Here is a 17,222-nt window from a genome sequence, read left to right on the forward strand (position 1 = left end):
TCGATCGCCGCCTGCTGAAGAAAGGCGATCACTCAACTCCAAGTCCGGTGGTCGACATGGGAGGACTACGAGGTGCTGTGCCACCGTTGCCCCGACGACGACATTTGGGGCGAAGCAGCTGCTCAAGCAAGGGCGAATGTCACGCCTGAAGTTCAGATACCTTTTTTTTTTTTTTGAGACAATGAAGTTCAGATATCTGAACCTGAACTTGCAGCGGACTGAAAGTGCAGCAGCGCAGTTGGGCCTCAGGCCATGTAACCGGTCGAGGGCCCAAGTGGGCAGGTGGCACTTATGACACTGTTAATCGGCATCGATGAGAAGAATTGAGAAACTCCCTCGCCATCGGGCCACTAGTCTGCTCGGCTCCTCCCAGCGATTCCCCGTGGTCCTCGCCGGCGGCGGCTCCTCCCAGCGGTTCCCCGTCGTCCTCGACGGCGGCGGCTAGGTCAGTCCTCTGTCTCTCTCTCGCTCACCCAATTTGCCCGGGCCGGCGATCTAGGGTTAGGGTTACCAGCTCGACGCGCCGCCCCGCCATGATGCAGGTGCTGCTGTTCGCCGCCGCCGGCCCCGCGTGCTCGTGCGCTGCCTTCGCTCTGTCATGCCGCTGCTTCTCCTTCTTGCCGGCCCGTACCGCTGCTTTTCGTGGCCATTTTGTGTGCTCCTGCTACGGCTGCTTACTCCGCTTCTGTGTCGTGCAGGGACTGAGCGTCCTGCGTCGTTCCTTCTGCCTGCTAGGACGAGCAGTGGATCGAATTAACCACATGCCGTTCGCCGGAGCCATCGCCATCGCCGTCCTCTTGCTTGTCCCCTGTGCCAAGGCCACGTCGGGGGGCCTCATGATCGAGCAGATCTTGTCTGACAAGGGGTGTGGTGCCTTCGCCGGCCTCGTTGCCACCACGGCCGGCGTGGGCGAGGTGTTCCGTTCCTTTTTAGAGAAGGAGGCTGAAACCCCCGACGTGTTCGACGTGTTCGGTGAGAAGAGGGCCCGCAATGCGGGGCTCACCATTTTCTGCCCAGACGACGAGGCGGTGGCGGCATTCACTCCGAGATTCAACAAGCTCAGCGCCTACGCGCAGGTCGCCCTTCTTCTGTACCATGGAGTGCCGTCGCGTCGCTCCGAGGAGGCGCTCAGGTTGATCAACGGGGAGGAGGTGCCGACGCTTGATAAGGGGCCCTTGCCGGGCTCCAGAAGCATGCTCACCATCGATGTCTACGAAGATATCGTGGTACTTTCTTCGCCGTTGCCGTCGCCGTCGGTTGCTGCTGTCACCGAGATGGTCGTCGACCACGACCGCCTGGCTGTCTACATCATCGACGACGTGATGATTCCGAGAGAGCCAGAGATTGGATTCCCAGCCTTGCTTCTTTTCTTTGGGCTCCTGGCGTTGTGAGTCTTCATCTCCTTCTCTATGCTTAGTTTGTTACCTCTTGTCGTGCTCTAGATGCTAATAATTGTAGTACTTTCTATTGAAGTCATGCTCGAGCCAACTCATCCAAAAGTCCAAACTGACGGAGAGAGACAAACAATAATTTCAACACTTTCTATCACTTGTCTGAATTTATCTGTGGGTGGCTCGGGCTGCTTAGATCATACTATAGTACATAACATTTTGTGACTTGGGGATGTGCTTACCAAATTTACCTACGTTTTTTTCTTGTCATATGACATATCTGCCATATAATCAGGCCACATGCTGCCAACTGATTATTAGGGAGATGCCTTGAGTTTATTCTGCAACATAACCATCTTTTGCATGTAGCAGGTGTAAATATATAGCGACAGTGATTCCTAGTCTTACTGCTTGATTACACACGTACCATACGTGATAGCTTACAAGTATTTATGCATCTGCAAATTAAACGTCGGGATGGGTGATGCTTACATGGGTGTTTGAATTGCTTCTGGTGTTTCCAAATCTTACTTATATACACTAACTGTATCTATCTCTCCCCTGCAGGGCAGCGCTGGTGCTCGCGCAGGTATTATTGATCTTCGGTGACGTCTGAGAAGATCGTTTCGTGTCAAGATCGCTACTACCTATGTTGTGGCTCCATATATAAGCGACAAGGACCTTAGTTCATGATTGTTTCATTTACATCAGCTGGCCTAATGTTAACTACTTCTGCATCGACATTATCCTGCTCTGCGTCATACTTGGTATTGCTGCCTACCTTTACAAGCAAGTAATTTCTCTGCCAAGAAACTTCAGCTTGCAAGTTTAAGTAGCTTGAGTTTGGACCAGCTGCTGAATGAAAATCTACCTCATATTTCTTTACACGCCTGCTTGATTGTTACCACATTCATAGTGCAAATCTAATCGTTTTGCTCCATGCTGTTTTTATTGTGTCGCAGTGTGCTTAAGAAGTGAGTGAGGTGCAACGGTGTGCTCATGCGTGGTCGGTAGTGATCTTGCATTGGATTCCCTACTTGTCATGTCCTGCTGTGATGGGTTTCAAGTAATTCCTTTCGTCTCATCTGTGTAATATCATGGTGGTCTTAGATTATTATGCTGGTTGAAGAAGTGATGATTATATGTGTGTTGACCTGATTGATGTCTGATTGTATGTATATTTCGAGTAAATTGCTTAGTAAGAGTACAAACATCATTCTTTTGTTCGAAACCTGGCCATGTATATGTTGCGTTCCCTGGGGCCTTTCTTTGATTGGCCCAAAGAACTCACAGGTCACAATTAGCCCCCCGCGTGTTGGCTCGACCGGCATGGATACAAAATCCAAAGGCTAGTCATGCGTTTCTTCCAACAAAAATACGTATCATTGTTGCATTATACTATGACTAGAACAATGCCCGTGTCCGTGTGTTGCTACGGGCAGAAGGTGATAAATTCGATGATCCCGTTACATGAGCGCTTAAGTTTCTCTCTCATATTCCACCTTTTCATCGACCACTGTGTTTCTCTAGCAGACTTAAGTTTTAACGATCAAATGTTTTCTATGACCAATTCTTCCAGTATGGGCAGCTTTGGTGTAAAGTGGAGTTGTTGAAGATGATGATTTAAGCATAAGATTAGAACCTAATTGCATTGGAAAGAAAGGGTTTTAGGATCTTATATGCCCAGTGGGAGCTGCCGAGTCAATGGAGGAAAATGGACTTCCTCGTCTCATCCGGATCCACGCCGCCACCGTCACACCACAGACCACACACCCTTCTCCCTCTCTTCCTCGATCTTCTGGACACGGTCGGCGGCTGCTGTTAGACGCGGCTGCGCCGTCGCCGCAGCTTCTGGTTCCCTTTGCCATAATGCCATTGCTGGCACCTGCCCCTCCTTGGTGGTCCCAATCGAAATCGACAAGATCGCGCGGCACCAATGAGAGGAAGGACAAGCCACTGTCGGTGTCGTGCTTTGCTGCTCGTCATCTGTCACGGATTTTCCAAGGTAGGAGAAGATGGGGCACGTATTGTACCTCCCCCAACTCCTTCCGATACGCTGGTCTCAAGAGGAATAAGAGCAGCAGAGATTACATTTTTCCTGCTAATTTTTTCCATCGGATATATGCCTAATATGTGCGCTTCTGTTTCTGCAGGTCTCGTGCCTCGATTTGATTTCCTACATGAGGAAGTGTACAGCCGTGATTGCTGCAGGTGTTTGCACATTTCAAAATGGATTGGTTGGTAGGTGCTAGTGCTCTTTTCCACCGCTGTAGATCGTTACACAATTTTTCTTTCTTTCTGAATTGCAGTAGATAGATGAGTAGAATAGGTACGGCGCTTGTACTGTTTATTAGTTCCGACTTAAGGAATGAGAAATGGGTGACCGAAATTTAGATGCACACATCCTATCCTAGAAGCAGAGGAACTGATAGCACCTTAAACACCTTGCATTGCAGCCTTGCAGGGCTGTGACGGCTTGGTTCTCATTGAGTCGATGGTAAACAGTACGGCGGAGAAGGGTGCGATGCCAAACAACCCAAGCCTCCAGGCTCCAGCTCTTCGAAGTCATCGCGCCGAAGGCAGCCATTGAGGTGCAATACCATCATTTCACTCTACTGCCTCTCATGCTCTCTCTCTGCACCGTCAGTTCACTGGTTGAAAATGATTCATGCTTGTTCTTCTACCTCCGGTAACCATTTATATATCCAATGCTTCGCTAGATAAATGCTCAGGTTGAAACTGTCCTTCTGCACGCGTTATTCCTATGTCTGAATAAATGGGCTCTCTCTCTCTCTCTCTCTCTCTGCATCGGCAGTTCACTGGTTGAAGATGATTCATGCTTGTTCTTCTACCTCCGGTAACCATTTATATATCCAATGCTTCGCTAGATAAATGCCTGGGTTGAAACTGTCCTTCTGTACGCGTTATTCCTATGTCTGAATAAATGGGCTCAGCATCATCGATTAAGGCACCCATGCAGGTGGCCAAATCACCAACTTAATCAATAGTTCAATACCCTTCTGAACTATACTATCAAACAATGCAGGTGTCTGAATAATGCTTGTTGCCTGGCAATCAGAAGATGCAGATAGACTGTGGATCGCACATGCTTAATCTGCATAAAGCTCTGCTTCAAGTACCCACACAGGGATTAGTGCAACAGCTACTCAGCTGGTCTGAAGCAACGGATGCCTACATACATTACAGGTAACTATATCATGATTCATGAACACACACCAATTCATCTTTGAGTTGCAGAGCCCAATCAAAACATATTGAAATCACACTTTACATTAATAAGAAGTCAAATGTGTGCACAAACATTGCACTTATTACATGAATACATATGATGTTCGATACAGAGGAAAGCCACACAAATTCAAATCCAAGCATAGATGCGACCATTTATGCCCAGTCAGAGTCACAAGGCACCCATGTGAAGAAAGTAAACACACATACTTAGTTGTACAGCAGAAAGAAATTAACATACAAGCAGAACAGATTGCAATCCACACTAGCACACGCAAACCACACTATGGGATCAAAGGAGAAGAGGCCCTTCCAGCGTCGAACCTGTTTCTTTCCAGCAGAAAGAGAATCTTGCAGCATCGTCGTCGTCCTCTTGTTCATCTCCTTTTGCTCAGTCTTAAAGTTTTTGGTCCATAAGTTTAAGGCTAGGCTTGTTTTTATGCTTTTCAATGCCCTCTCTCACCTCATCGGGGACTTGACCACCGTTGAATTCAAGCTCCTTCAAACTGGGAAGTTTGTGGATACCGGAGAGAGATGTGAAAGATGACCAGACAATCTTCTCAAGCCTAGGAGCAGATCCGCTGGTGAAGACGATCCTGGTGATGGCCGAGCAGTCAACAACAAGATGGTTGAGCCATAAGAACTCATCTTTTAATGTAATCTCATTCTGTATTCCACCAAAAGACTCGTTCAAGAGCACGAGACATCGTAGATTTGGTTTCTTGGCGAGTATTTGTAGAGCGTCTCGCTCTAGCAATGTACCACGAAGAGTCAGCTTGGCTATTTGTGAGACATTGCCAAATGATGATAGCAGCCTGCCGCAGAAGCTGTTATTCAACTCGAGCTCTTTCAAGTTTGGAAGCCTGTCAACTCCAGAAATAGAACCTTTGCTGAAAGACAAAACCATCTTCTCGAGCTCACATGCTGCTCCATGCTCAAAAGTGATAGTCAAGTCCGAGTCCTCAACAAGAAGGTACTTGAGGCATCTGAATTCACCCTTCTTGAAGTTGAGCGCGGGCTCGTTGCATGTAATATGTTGGAGCCTGACACACCGTAACTTGGGCAGCTTGGCAAGGACTTCCAGATCATCTTGGCTCAGCAGGGTGCTACTAAGAGTTACCTTGGCAAGTTTGTTGTTGTTACCTTTCATGAACAATGGAACAAGACTGATTCCCCTGATGCTTAGACTCTCAAGACTTTTCGGATGGTTTTTTAGGAGAGAGCCAATGCCATCTGGTGACTCTGCACTGGAAGGAGTACCCTCGCATTGTGTGGCTACCGGAACACTAGCAGTGATTGTCAGAGAACGGAGGGACTCATGGAGGTCACTGATTGTCTGAAGCAAATTCCTGAGGTGGCTATCCTTATCATCAATAACCACACCTAGCTTCCTCAGCTGCCATAGCTTTCCAATATCTTTCAAATCATGACTATGCTTGGCCTGGACATTAGATAGGACCTCCATGTTTACCATTTTGCCGATCCTACGGGGAACCCGGCTACTAGAGCCAAACTTGCTTGCATTCAGATCAATGTGACCAGCAAGCAGACGCTTCAGCTTCAATAGCAGGATATTTGCTGTTGCATGTGGAGGCACATCGGTTTCTCGGATATCCAATACCTCTAGCTCACGGAGGTTGTTGATTTCACCAGGTAGCTCGGTAATATCTGTTCTCCTGAGGCTTAGATACTTGAGAAGTAACATCTTGCTGCAGATGTCCTTGAGGTACTGCCGGTTCTTCCCAAAGCACTGACAACCTTCTAGATCGAGCACCTTGAGCAGGGATACTCGAGATGATTCAGAGAGCCCCTGGAAGAATTTATCAATTCTATCAGAGCCACGGAGCTGGAGATCGTTGAAAATGGAGAAGTGGCGAGCCAAGTGATGTGACAGCCGTGTCTCCACGATGTGTTGTTTTCTGGCGATGGTGGTAATGAATCCATGAAAAAGATCACCTACGACACAGCTCTTGACATTTCCTGCAGCACCAATATCAGCAGGATCAATGAGGCACCGGTCAATGAGTTTGTCAAAACATTGGTTGGCCTGACGCACAGAACTGAGCCAATCTTCATTGGATGTCAGCCCTTCTGCAATCCACCGTCCAATCAAGGTTGACCGCCTGATCTTGTGTCCCATAGAGAAGATAGCTAGGTACAGTAGGCAGGACTTGTATTCTTTAGGCAGATCGTTGTAAGAGAACTTGAACATCACCTTAGTGATGCTGTTGAATGATTTTGGCAAAGCTTGCAAGGTGCTGTGCAGCTTGAGTAACTCCTCATTGCTCCTGTTGGGGTTAGCATACAAAGCATGAGTGAAGATCTTCATGCAGAATTCATGTGGCTCACACTCGGACAAGATATCATGAAAAATTTGGGGGTTGTAGTTGTCTTTATTCTTCTGCTGGCTAGTAAGCTGGAGCACTGTATCATGGTAGAGGCCAGCAAGAGAATAGTCTATAGCTATAGGTTCCCGCTGTGGATAGCAATATTCTCTAGCCAGATGGACGTCATTTGTGTTGGTGACCATCATTAAATCGGCACTGCAGTTTAGCAGGCTCAAAGCATTTCTGGTACCCTCCCATGTGGCAATATCCATCAGCTCATCAACTCTGAGGATAAACAGAGGACATTCATAACAATTCCAGTCCGAAATATATTCCAAATTACGCTTAATCTCGTCCACGAGACCTTTGATCTTGAGCTGCTCTTTGAACTCCTGCTTTAATTTCTCCATCATCTGACCGAATTTTTCAGAAACAGTTTCTGGGTTTTGATCCGGAACACTACCAGATTCAGCTGTCCCTTCACTCTTGTCATACTCGCCTTTCTGCAGCTCCTGTAAGGTGCCTTCCTTTGCATTGTGGATCATTGGTTTGATTTGATCCTCACCCAATTCAGCAGTGGTGGTCTTTGTAGCTTGCTTGTCCGCCGTTGTGGTCTTTGTAGCTTGCTTGTCCGACCATCTGTCCTGAGCCTGCAGGGGCTTGCTGCTGGAGCAGCCCTTGGAGAACAGCTTCCACAGGATGTGTGCATATTGTGCCTCATCGAGGTGAATCCATGTCGGCTGCTGACTTCCGATTTCCCCTCCTCCTCCTCCGCCCCCCTCCTCCATATGCTCCTTAAGCTTCTTGACGATGATGTTATTGTTGATGTTGTCCCATTCTGGTAACATTTGCATGTCATTGTTCTTCCCTTGGTCTTGTTGAGACGCAGCAACAGCTGCCTGGAGCAGCAGCTGAAGGAGTACGTCTAGGTGCAGCTGGTGAAACTCACCCTGCAGCTGTGGTAGTTTGTCGCCCCTTTGTAGTCGACCTTGAATATCACTTTTGATTTTGTCAAGCTTTTCATAAATCTTCATCTTTTTGATCTTCTCCTTGATTTTGAGAAGAGCAAGAGCCCTCTTCTTTTCACTGTGAATTTGATTGTAAATTTGGAATCTTCTTACATGAACTTCCAAGGGGTCAAGATACTTCTTTCCCACTCTGCCTTTTGTGCTTTGCCTGAGCTCGCGCAGAATGTAGAAGAGAACTTCCTTGGGTCGTAGCCGCATAAACTTTGGGTGCACGGCCGGGATGTCAACCAAGACAAAGCGATTGTAGCCGTTCTCCACTGGCAAAACCGAGGGATGAGAGTCGAGGTCTGAATCCGATGAAAAAACCAAATATTCTTGTATGAGAGCCAGAAGGTCCTGATAAGTGTTCGGTGCCACAAGGACCACGGATAAAGTCTCGCCGGCTTCTGTAGGAGTTTCATCTACCCAATCACGTAGCTTTGCCTTGACGTAGTCGTCCAAAGTGCGAGGCTCAATGAAGGCTCTTCGACCACCAGAATGACCGCCGATTGTCATTGCCCCCATGAGTTGATCGTCACCCTCTTCTTCACCGTCATCGTCCCCAGCAGCATGACCACCTCGCACAGCAGTCCGTGCTGAAGGTGCCGCCCCTGCTAGCCCAGGTGCCGGAGGCGATTGCCCCTCCCCTGACTTGGCCGGGACCTCCACGCCATACCTCAACCGCCGCTCGCCGACGTCACGCGCCCGCTCCTTGAGCTGGCGCAGCTGCTCGGCCGCGCGGTGCTGCGCGACCAGCTTGTGCAGTAACCAGGTTGCCCACCAGAGGTAGCGCCGGAGACCGCCTCTCGCGCGGTGGATATCGGGGTTCCTCCGATACAGGTACAGGTCGATGCAGTTGTTGCAGTCCTGGGCGAGCAGCCGCACCTGGTTCATCCAGGTACGCACCTGCTCGTCATGCTCGCCACCTGGGGGTGCCCACCTGGCCAGGTGCGCCAGAAAGCTCTTCATGCTCTCCATCTCCTCCTTGATGAACTGCACATCATCCCGGACGCCACGCAGTAGCAGCGCCTCGCTGCGGATGACGACCAACAGTGAGCTCACGGCTCCGGTGGCGAGCTCAGCCATGCCCCCCTCTCTTTCCGCTGGCTGGTGGTTTCTACTCTGGTTGAGTTGGTCTGGCTGGGGGAGTCTAGGGCTAGCTGAGCTGGGTACGTTGTGGCGATGGCGCACATGGGAGAACCTATCCAGAATACATGACGTTTTCTCATGGGAGAACCACAAAATATCTTGACTTGACGAACGGCGTCGTCAAGGGCGTTCACATGCATGCTGTGCACTCACACATTGGTTAGTTGCATTTACTGCCTCAACTGCCCAAGGTACCCGAGGCACTAGATGCCGGAAATGCTGTCGGTGGATAGAGAAATTGATGGGGTGTGCAATGATCCGGGATCGGCTCATGATGATCAACGCTGTTACCGGGGTCGGTAGATGGAGAAATAGATGGGGTGTGCAATGATCAAATGCTAGTAGTACGGATGTCGGTGGATAGAGAGACTGATGAATGTGCCACTAGGCCCACTACTAGTACTACATGACCTTTGTTTAAACTTACTCCCTTCGTTCCAAAATACTCCATATCAAAATCTTAGACGCTTTTGTAGACTTTTTTAGCCCACGAAAACCGAATATTCTCTTCGGAGGCCAAGCTCCATGGATCTCGGTTTTGAAAATTTTGAATTTCATCAATTTTCATATTTTCTATGTTTCAAAAAATTCTGAAAAAAAACACAGATATACATGAAGGCATAACACACATGTGTGTAAATTGTCAGGACAAATACGTTGAAATGAGGGCTGTGCAAAAAAGACAAATCTGGATTTTTTTAACACGTGATACTATTCATCCTTCCAAGCCATGAATTTGTCTTTTTTGTACAGGTCGCATTTCAATGTTTTTCATCCTGAAATTTTACACACATACACATAACATTCTTGTTTAGTTGCACAATTTTTTTCACATTTTTTGACACCGAAAAGTTTGATTTTTGATTTTTTTTTCAAAAAAAGGCCTCCATGGAGGCTCCACGAAAACGTATTATATTTTGATATAGAGGTAGTACGAGTAGGTGTTATGATTTCAAATTTAAACTAAACCACAACTCTTATTTTGAAACGAAGGGTTTAAGTACTCACTCTTTTCTTTTTACTCCGCATATCAAGTTTGTCTTAAGTCAAAATTTGTAAACTTCAACAAGATTTATATTAAAAATATCAACATCTACATTATCAAATAAATAGAATATGAAAATAAATTCCATCGTAATCTATATTGATTTGGTATTGTGAATCTTGATATATTTTTTCTATATAAACAAGTTCAACTTAAGACAAAGCTAATACTGTGTGGCATGTTTTTTCTCTGACCAGGCAACCCACTTTTGAAGACAATTGCAACCAAGTTCATCCGCCAATAACAAGCGTGGTCATACTGTGCGTGTGGCATGTTTTGTCTGAGACAAAGCCAATTCCGTTGGCGCTGTAGCACATGAAGGTTCGCCATGGCAGCTGGTGTTGTTAAAAAATGTTCCGCCAGGGTAAGTGGCACCCCCATTTTTTTTTGCATAATAATACGTGTCTCATTTATATAGAATAAAGATCAAGTTACAAGGCACGTAAGCACCGACCATACAAGACTGAAAAGATAGAAAAATCCTATGCAAAATACCAACGTCTGTCCCTCTCCTTCGACACCACCGAAGCGGCCACCAAAGGGTAAAAAAACAGATCACCTCTTCACCCAAGCTCGACGCGGCTCCATCGCTGATCAGCAGCTTTGCAGACCTCCAAAGTAGTTTGCCAGAAGCAAAACCATAGCCGTTGAAAGAATTAGACCGGGGCAACATGTCCCCGAACACGCCATCGAACTTCAGAACTGACACCCCCGCATGACGACGACGTCGGAGGAGGAAACCAGAACTGTCGGCCTTCAACCACAGACCCCACACAAGATTCTCCATCTTCCAGCTGTCACTTGCGTAGACAACCGCCTGCGCGTACTCCTGAACGACAAAACCTCCCTGCTCCACCATGACGTCGGAGACAACGCCATAGCAGCGGGGACAGAGCAGAAGGAGAGACACACCTGATGGAGTCGTCGCCGCCGCGTCGCCAACACCATCCATGAACCCTAACGCTGCCGATCTGAAGGATCGGCAGAGGCACGATGCCATCAACTCCAAGACACCGCCGTGAAGGGCACCGCCGGTATGGGAGTGAAGCTGAGGCAGATTTATTCGTCTGTGCGCCGCTCCCACCACCCCAACGACGCATCACGACCTACAAATCCAAAACCTAACTACAGAGCGGAGGAACGGAACTCCAAGACACCACCGTGAAGGGCATCGCCGGAGTAGCGGCTGGAGGGAGAGGGGGCCAGCGCACCGGCCGGAGGAGATCGGTGGAAGGAGATCGCCTCCCTAGTCGCCTGGCTGTTGGCGGCGGCTAGGGTAGGGAAAGCAGAACGGTCAGGTATAGAACCTGCTCTTTTTTTTGACCAATGGCACCCCCCATTGCCGCGCCTATCATGGTGGCATGCATGTACGTGTCATTGTGCTGCTGCCATATCATGTAAGGCGGTGGGTAGGCCCGGTGAGATGTGCCAATGATATGGCGGACTAATTGTCAGATGACACGCCGATCCGACAGGCGGCATCTCCGGTTTATGCGCCGGTATTATGGGTGCTGCCTGCTTTAGAAGGCGCCAAACTATGGGACTTAAAATTACTGAAGTCGGGAAATTTCCAAATGAACAATTTCAACGAAATCTTTTCTAACATGTTCAGCTGAAAGCAAACTTAAAATAAAATTTGACGTGTTTCCAGAATGAACAAGATATGGGTAGAGAAGAGGAAGTTAGGAATTCTCGAGAAGAGAGGAGCCGTGGTTGCCCTTGTTTGGAGACAAAAGAGCTTGTAGTTTTGGCGCGACCGGTTAAAAGCATCTCCAATAGAACAGATGATGTATAATAGTGCAGCTGCCTAAAGATTATTTTTAGGGCATTTGGGCCTAAAAATGGTGCTTCAATAGCTGCCTTGTCTCCAGTGCTGTAAATTTTTTGACAACCCCAAAATTTTCCTCTTGTGCTGCAAATTTGCAGCGGTGTTGCAAAACAAACCCCGCAGCACGCGTAGCCCAACTAGCAGCGAGAAACTTCAGACACACGACCACCGCCAGCTCAATCTCGGTTGCCAACGTCACTGTCGCCGGTCCGCCCCTGACTCCGCCGCTCGACCCCTCAGCTCCGGACCCATGACGGGCGCAGGAGTGTTGCTGCTGGCCGTTGAGCTCGAGTAGTGGTTGTCGTTGCTAACCACGCGACCAGGCCAAGCCAGGCCGCCGCTGCTTCGGGCGGCGTCAACGAAGCAACATCACCCTTTTTGGCCACAAGCTCGACCTCCCTGGCGTCAACGAGGCCCTCCCAAGGTCATTTCGACCCGACATAGTGATCACCTCGACTCCGACGAGTGGCCAGCCAGTTTACTCCTCGCACACTAGGTGTTTGAGGAATTGCCTATCACTTCTCGCTTTTTTGTTGTGCACAAAGGAGTAGATTGTAATGGAAATTATTGTATCGTAGATGAGTTCATTTGAATCCTCTTCATGGGATGATTCCTCGTTCAAAGAGAATCATGACATGAACAAACAAGAGGGCATTGCTTTGATCTTAATACAACAACAAGAGGCTGAAGCATGGTGGTTTCATTCTTGGCCATGAGGAGGATGATGCAAGATGGTCACAATAGGTTGATGCTCAACTATTTTGCTCCAAATTTGGTGTATGCAGAGTGATACTTTAGACGCTGGTTTAGGATGTCTTCGGATTTATTCCTTCACATTGCCAACTTCTTCGAGTAGAGGAGGATTGCGGAGATCTTGGACATGGCACTATCCAAAGGGTGACTGCCGCATTGCGCATGATGACATATAGTATTCCGGCCTATTTTATTGATGATAAATTGGCAGTTGGAGAGAGCACTTCAATCTTGTGCGTCAGGAAAGTTTTAAAGGCGGTGGTTGAGTGTTCAGGCCAGAGTATTTGAGAGCACCCAATCCTTAGGACACTCAGAAACTTTTGGAGATGAACAAAGCTCATGAGTTTCTAGGTATGCTTGGCTCAATTGATTGCATGCACTGGAGGTGGAAGAACTGTTGTACAACATGGCATGGGCAATTCAAAGGACAGAAGAAGGATGCCAACATCATTCTTGAAGTCGCGGTCGATCAGGTCTTGACACTTATGCCACTCGGAGGGTGGTCGACGCTTAAGGCCTTCACGACCGCCTTCTTGCAGTATGCTATCGCCTTGGGCCCCATCAGGAAGTTGAGGTGGGTCTCGACCTGCTCCGACCCCAGCTCGTCCCCGGACACCCACGTCGGGTCTTCAGGCCCCAACATCGGGGACGGCCGGGCCTGAAGAGGAAGGACACGGTGCTCCACCCACGTCCTGATAATATGACCGCCCATCACACCTCCTTTCTTCAGGCGGGCAGCGGCCTCATCTAGCATCTTGGCCTTCGGTGACAGCTTGGTCATTGGAGCCACCTTTCTCCAGGCGGGCGGTGGCCTCACCTAGCATCTTGGCCCCCGGTGATAGCTTGGTCATTGGAGCCCAGGACCGCAGCTTCTGTTTGGGATAAGGCAGGTTGTTTTCGAGCCCGCTCACGTAAAAACCACGACTTGTGCCACTCCTGAACAAATTTCGGGAGGTCCGTGGCAAATAACTTGGAGTTTGGGAGGAGTTGCAGGATGGCTCCCCCGAGGTTGCAGACGGCATCCCCATTTGCCTGGACGTAGACCCAAAAGAAATACTAGAACAACTCAAATGAGGAGCTGTTCCGAGGAAGCACTCGCAGAAAGTGATGTAGTTGGTGATATGAAGAACTCCGTTGGGCAGAATGTGGTGCAGCTAGCAGCCGTAGAAGCGCAGCAGCCCACAGACGAAGCTATGGGGGGAAATACGAGCCCCCTCCCAAAATACTCTAGGTAGAGGACGTGCTCACTGGCACGAGGATTCGGCGTAGCCTCGCCCATCGAAAGGCGGTGCTCCAGATCCGCTCGCATCAATCTCTCATCCACCAAGACCTGAAGCTCTTCGGACGAGGCCATGTAGGGGAACCACTTTCCTATGGTCTTGGGGGCTTCCCACGGCTGCTTCTTGCCGCCTTTTGAGGCGGCCCTCTTCCACTTCCATTCCGCCCTGGCTGTGGGTGGAACCTGGCTGGAAGCCCGAGCAATCTTCTCGCTCCTGGTCTTGGCCATGTCGATGACAAGGATGGAGTCAAAAAGAGTCGTGCATGTGAGCGGCAGGGGAGTTGTGACGGTGGCGCACGCTTGAAGACTGAAGGCGGAGAGGCAGAGGTGGGTGAAAGCGAGGAAGGAGAAAACCCTCCACCTTTTCCCTCCTTATAGCCGGCTCAAAACCAAAGCCCCGGGCCCCGCGGCACGACATCTGCCTCATGTCTTCCGTTGTTTCCCATTTTGCGAGGTGCGGGTGCGCGGATTCCGGACCCGTCATCATCACATTTCATAATTGACGGGATCCACTCAAACAGCTTCCCAGAAGACATCGATTCTATTGGTTGGGCCATGTCAACAACTGTCAAAGCCTTGGGAGGTCAGCCGGCGCAGTCCTGATAAGGGGCTGCCAGTCACAAAGGTCTCGAACCGGGCTCTCGGAAGGAAAAACCACAAGGACAAGCACTGCAAAGGGAGGAGTCCACTAGAGGTCTCCAAGACCCACTTATGCGACCTCCACCATGCTCGGGGGCTACAGACGGTGTCATACACTGAGGGTGGCTCACCGAGGTGAGCGCGGCAGAAGGCCTGCTAGAGGGCCCACAAGGTCCAGCGGCGGTGGTAGCCTAAATAAGAAGATAAGCACCATGCGAACAACTTAACCTCCAAGTTAGTGTGGCGGCAACCCTATATTGCATCTTCCTTTGTAAAACCCTAGCCTCCACCTAGTATATAAGGAGAAGCTAGGGAGTTCTCATTCTCATCTACTCCTGTAGAAACAACTCTCTCGGTAGCAATCTCATCTATGCCATTGTAACTCTTCGCATGAGGTATCCCTCCACCATGAATAACAAACACAATCAAGATGTAGGGTATTACTCTTCGGAGGCCCGAACCTCCCATCTACTCCGGCGCCACTCGTCCATCCCTCTACCGCCCATCATTGCTATATAAACTGGAGCCCCGGCCATTGCCGTAGTCACCCGCCTCCGATCCCTTTCTCCTCTTCGCACCACTCCCACCATGGCTTCCTTGCGTGCCAAAGATCTCTGGGACGGGCTCCCGCTGGAGCAGAAGAAGGAGATGACCGCCATTGCTGTCGGCTGGCCGGCAACCAGCCGGAGAACGACGACGTCCCAATGGAGGACGCGGTCGACGATGAGTTGGCGTCACCCTCCTTGTCCAGTCATCCCCGCTGGTGCATTGCACCATGACCATCGGCGAGGCTCATGCCCATTACATGGACATGGTGCGGAAGGAGCAGTTCCGGGAGGCGCAGGGTGGCGCCTCCTACAACCACCAGCTCCTCCAGGAGGAGCAGATCACCGCCGACAGGGAGATCGCAACAGACACGGACGTGGCGGAGCAGGAGGCGCTGCTCGAGTCGTACCGCCCCGCCCGCGACATCCACCTCGCCAACTAGCGGTACCGCCAACGTCGGGCTGAACTGGAGGCTGCCTACAAGGAGTTTGACGAGGCGGCGGACGAGGTGTGGGGCAAGACCGACTACGGCAAGGACACCGCCAAGGCCGGCCCCACCGGCATGACCATGAAGCCAACGTCCGCGGGCACTGCCGGTAGTGAGGAAGAGTAGTGCACGGTAGGTCGCCGCCGCTCTGGTCTCAGGAAGGCCACTACTCCTCCCCTCCCGTCGACACCAGGTTTGGTGGGCTGAGCATCGTCAAACGACTAGTCACTTGGCGGCAACATGGAGGCGAACAGCTTCAGTTCCCGGGGCTCTGAAGGCGGAGTTGGAGATCGTCGAGGCATAACTGGAGAAGGCAAAGCTTCAGTTCTCGGGGCTTATGGCCGGACATGGGAAACAGGCGCAGGCGATCATTTAGTTTAGGTATTATAGTCGAACGAGCTCCGCTTTTAGGTTAAATATGTCCAAAACTTAATGAATTCCGTCATGTTTATATGAAATCCGGACGTGTTCATATGAAATCCACCCGGTTTGAACGAATTTCGTCCGGTTTGTTCGTATTGTTGGTGAAATGTATGCGGGCATGGTTGGATAGCGGCCTCCCGCATCCGTGTCCGTGGACTGGTCCCCCTTGTCCACGGAACGGATTTGGAAGAAAATTAGCGGGTAGCCGTTGGGATGCCCTAACCTCGCGGATCCCAGCAATAATGCGTATATTGTGGTTTCTAATCTCGCAGATCCCAGCATTGATGCGTATACTTTTTGTTGTTGTTGAGGGAACACTGATGCGTATACTATGATTACTAATCTTGCCGATCCCAGCGCTGATGCGTGGTAACCTCCCTCGCAGATCCTCACCGCGTACTTATGGTGATTATACGCATTCCTAGCGAGGAGCGTCTCACACGGCGCATATGTGTCATGCTCCTGTATATGAAACGTGATCATCGACAATTAATCCATATGCCATAATTAATGCATATGCCTATATATACTGAGGCGAGGGTGAGTTTTTATGCCATTGCATCAGATTGCTTCTAAAACTACCTCATAATCTCGCATGCGGTTCGTGGAAAATATGAAGGGGAGCGCTGCGTACACAATTGCCGTTTTTTTCATTGGGTGCCTTCTTACGGTTGGACAATGTAAGTACACATCACTATCGTAGTGTTTTTCTATATTTATTTATATGCACATTATGGACTGATAACAGTATATAATGTTATCTATGTAATAGGTCGTCGTGAGCCCGAGAGCACCTACAAAGATGACCATGCCAACACGACCACGCTGGTCTCGTCACCTGACGAGAGCAAACTTACCTTGAAATTTTGTCTCGATAGAGATTGTAAGACCAAAGGTGAAAACTTTAGAACCTGGTGGGCGAAATGCATATGCTGCGTCACTCTGCCAGACGTACCGTGTTACGATTCCTACGAAGAGTGTCAAAATAAGTGCCCAAGTATACCGCAGCCCATACTTGCAAATACGGGTGGGCATTAACGGAATACACTACTATAAGATAGTGTGTTGATTGGTACTACCTTTTTCTGAGTTTATATAT

At 49.4% G+C, this 17,222-nt stretch overlaps 2 protein-coding genes across 6 annotated transcripts; one reads left to right on the plus strand and one right to left on the minus strand.

The window, feature by feature from the left end:
- Positions 1-314: 314 nt before the first annotated feature.
- Positions 315-17,204, plus strand: LOC123182971 (fasciclin-like arabinogalactan protein 2). Of its 5 annotated transcripts, none has more exons than XR_006492379.1 (10): positions 315-445; positions 699-1,387; positions 1,959-2,158; positions 2,354-2,457; positions 3,545-3,632; positions 3,848-3,982; positions 4,438-4,598; positions 10,366-10,532; positions 16,509-16,803; positions 16,896-17,204. XR_006492379.1 is itself a non-coding variant. In XM_044595681.1 (4 exons), the coding sequence occupies exons 2-3, from the start codon at positions 762-764 to the stop codon at positions 2,005-2,007; spliced, it is 675 nt and encodes a 224-aa protein (XP_044451616.1). In that variant the 5' UTR covers positions 351-445; positions 699-761; the 3' UTR covers positions 2,008-2,184; positions 2,354-2,622. The 5 variants fall into 5 exon arrangements, 2 of the variants coding, with proteins under 2 accessions (XP_044451616.1, XP_044451615.1); XR_006492380.1 differs by having other exon boundaries at positions 319-445; positions 16,689-16,803; positions 16,896-17,202; XR_006492381.1 differs by having other exon boundaries at positions 320-445; positions 16,743-16,803; positions 16,896-17,201.
- LOC123182970 (uncharacterized) lies at positions 4,667-9,218 on the minus strand. The gene has a single exon (XM_044595679.1). It carries the CDS (start codon positions 9,058-9,060, stop codon positions 5,038-5,040), a length of 4,023 nt encoding a protein of 1,340 aa, XP_044451614.1. The 5' UTR covers positions 9,061-9,218; the 3' UTR covers positions 4,667-5,037.
- Positions 17,205-17,222: the final 18 nt, after the last annotated feature.

Source organism: Triticum aestivum, chromosome 1D, assembly GCF_018294505.1.
Source record: "Triticum aestivum cultivar Chinese Spring chromosome 1D, IWGSC CS RefSeq v2.1, whole genome shotgun sequence".
Taxonomy (NCBI): domain Eukaryota; kingdom Viridiplantae; phylum Streptophyta; class Magnoliopsida; order Poales; family Poaceae; genus Triticum; species Triticum aestivum.

Bases quoted from the DNA above. Each gene is read 5' to 3' on its own strand.
- LOC123182971 (XM_044595681.1), top strand. From the start codon at position 762: ATGCCGTTCGCCGGAGCCATCGCCATCGCCGTCCTCTTGCTTGTCCCC. The intron at 1,388-1,958 runs GTGAGTCTTCAT...TCTCCCCTGCAG, and splicing joins TTCTTTGGGCTCCTGGCGTT to GGCAGCGCTGGTGCTCGCGC.
- LOC123182970 (XM_044595679.1), bottom strand. From the start codon at position 9,060: ATGGCTGAGCTCGCCACCGGAGCCGTGAGCTCACTGTTGGTCGTCATC.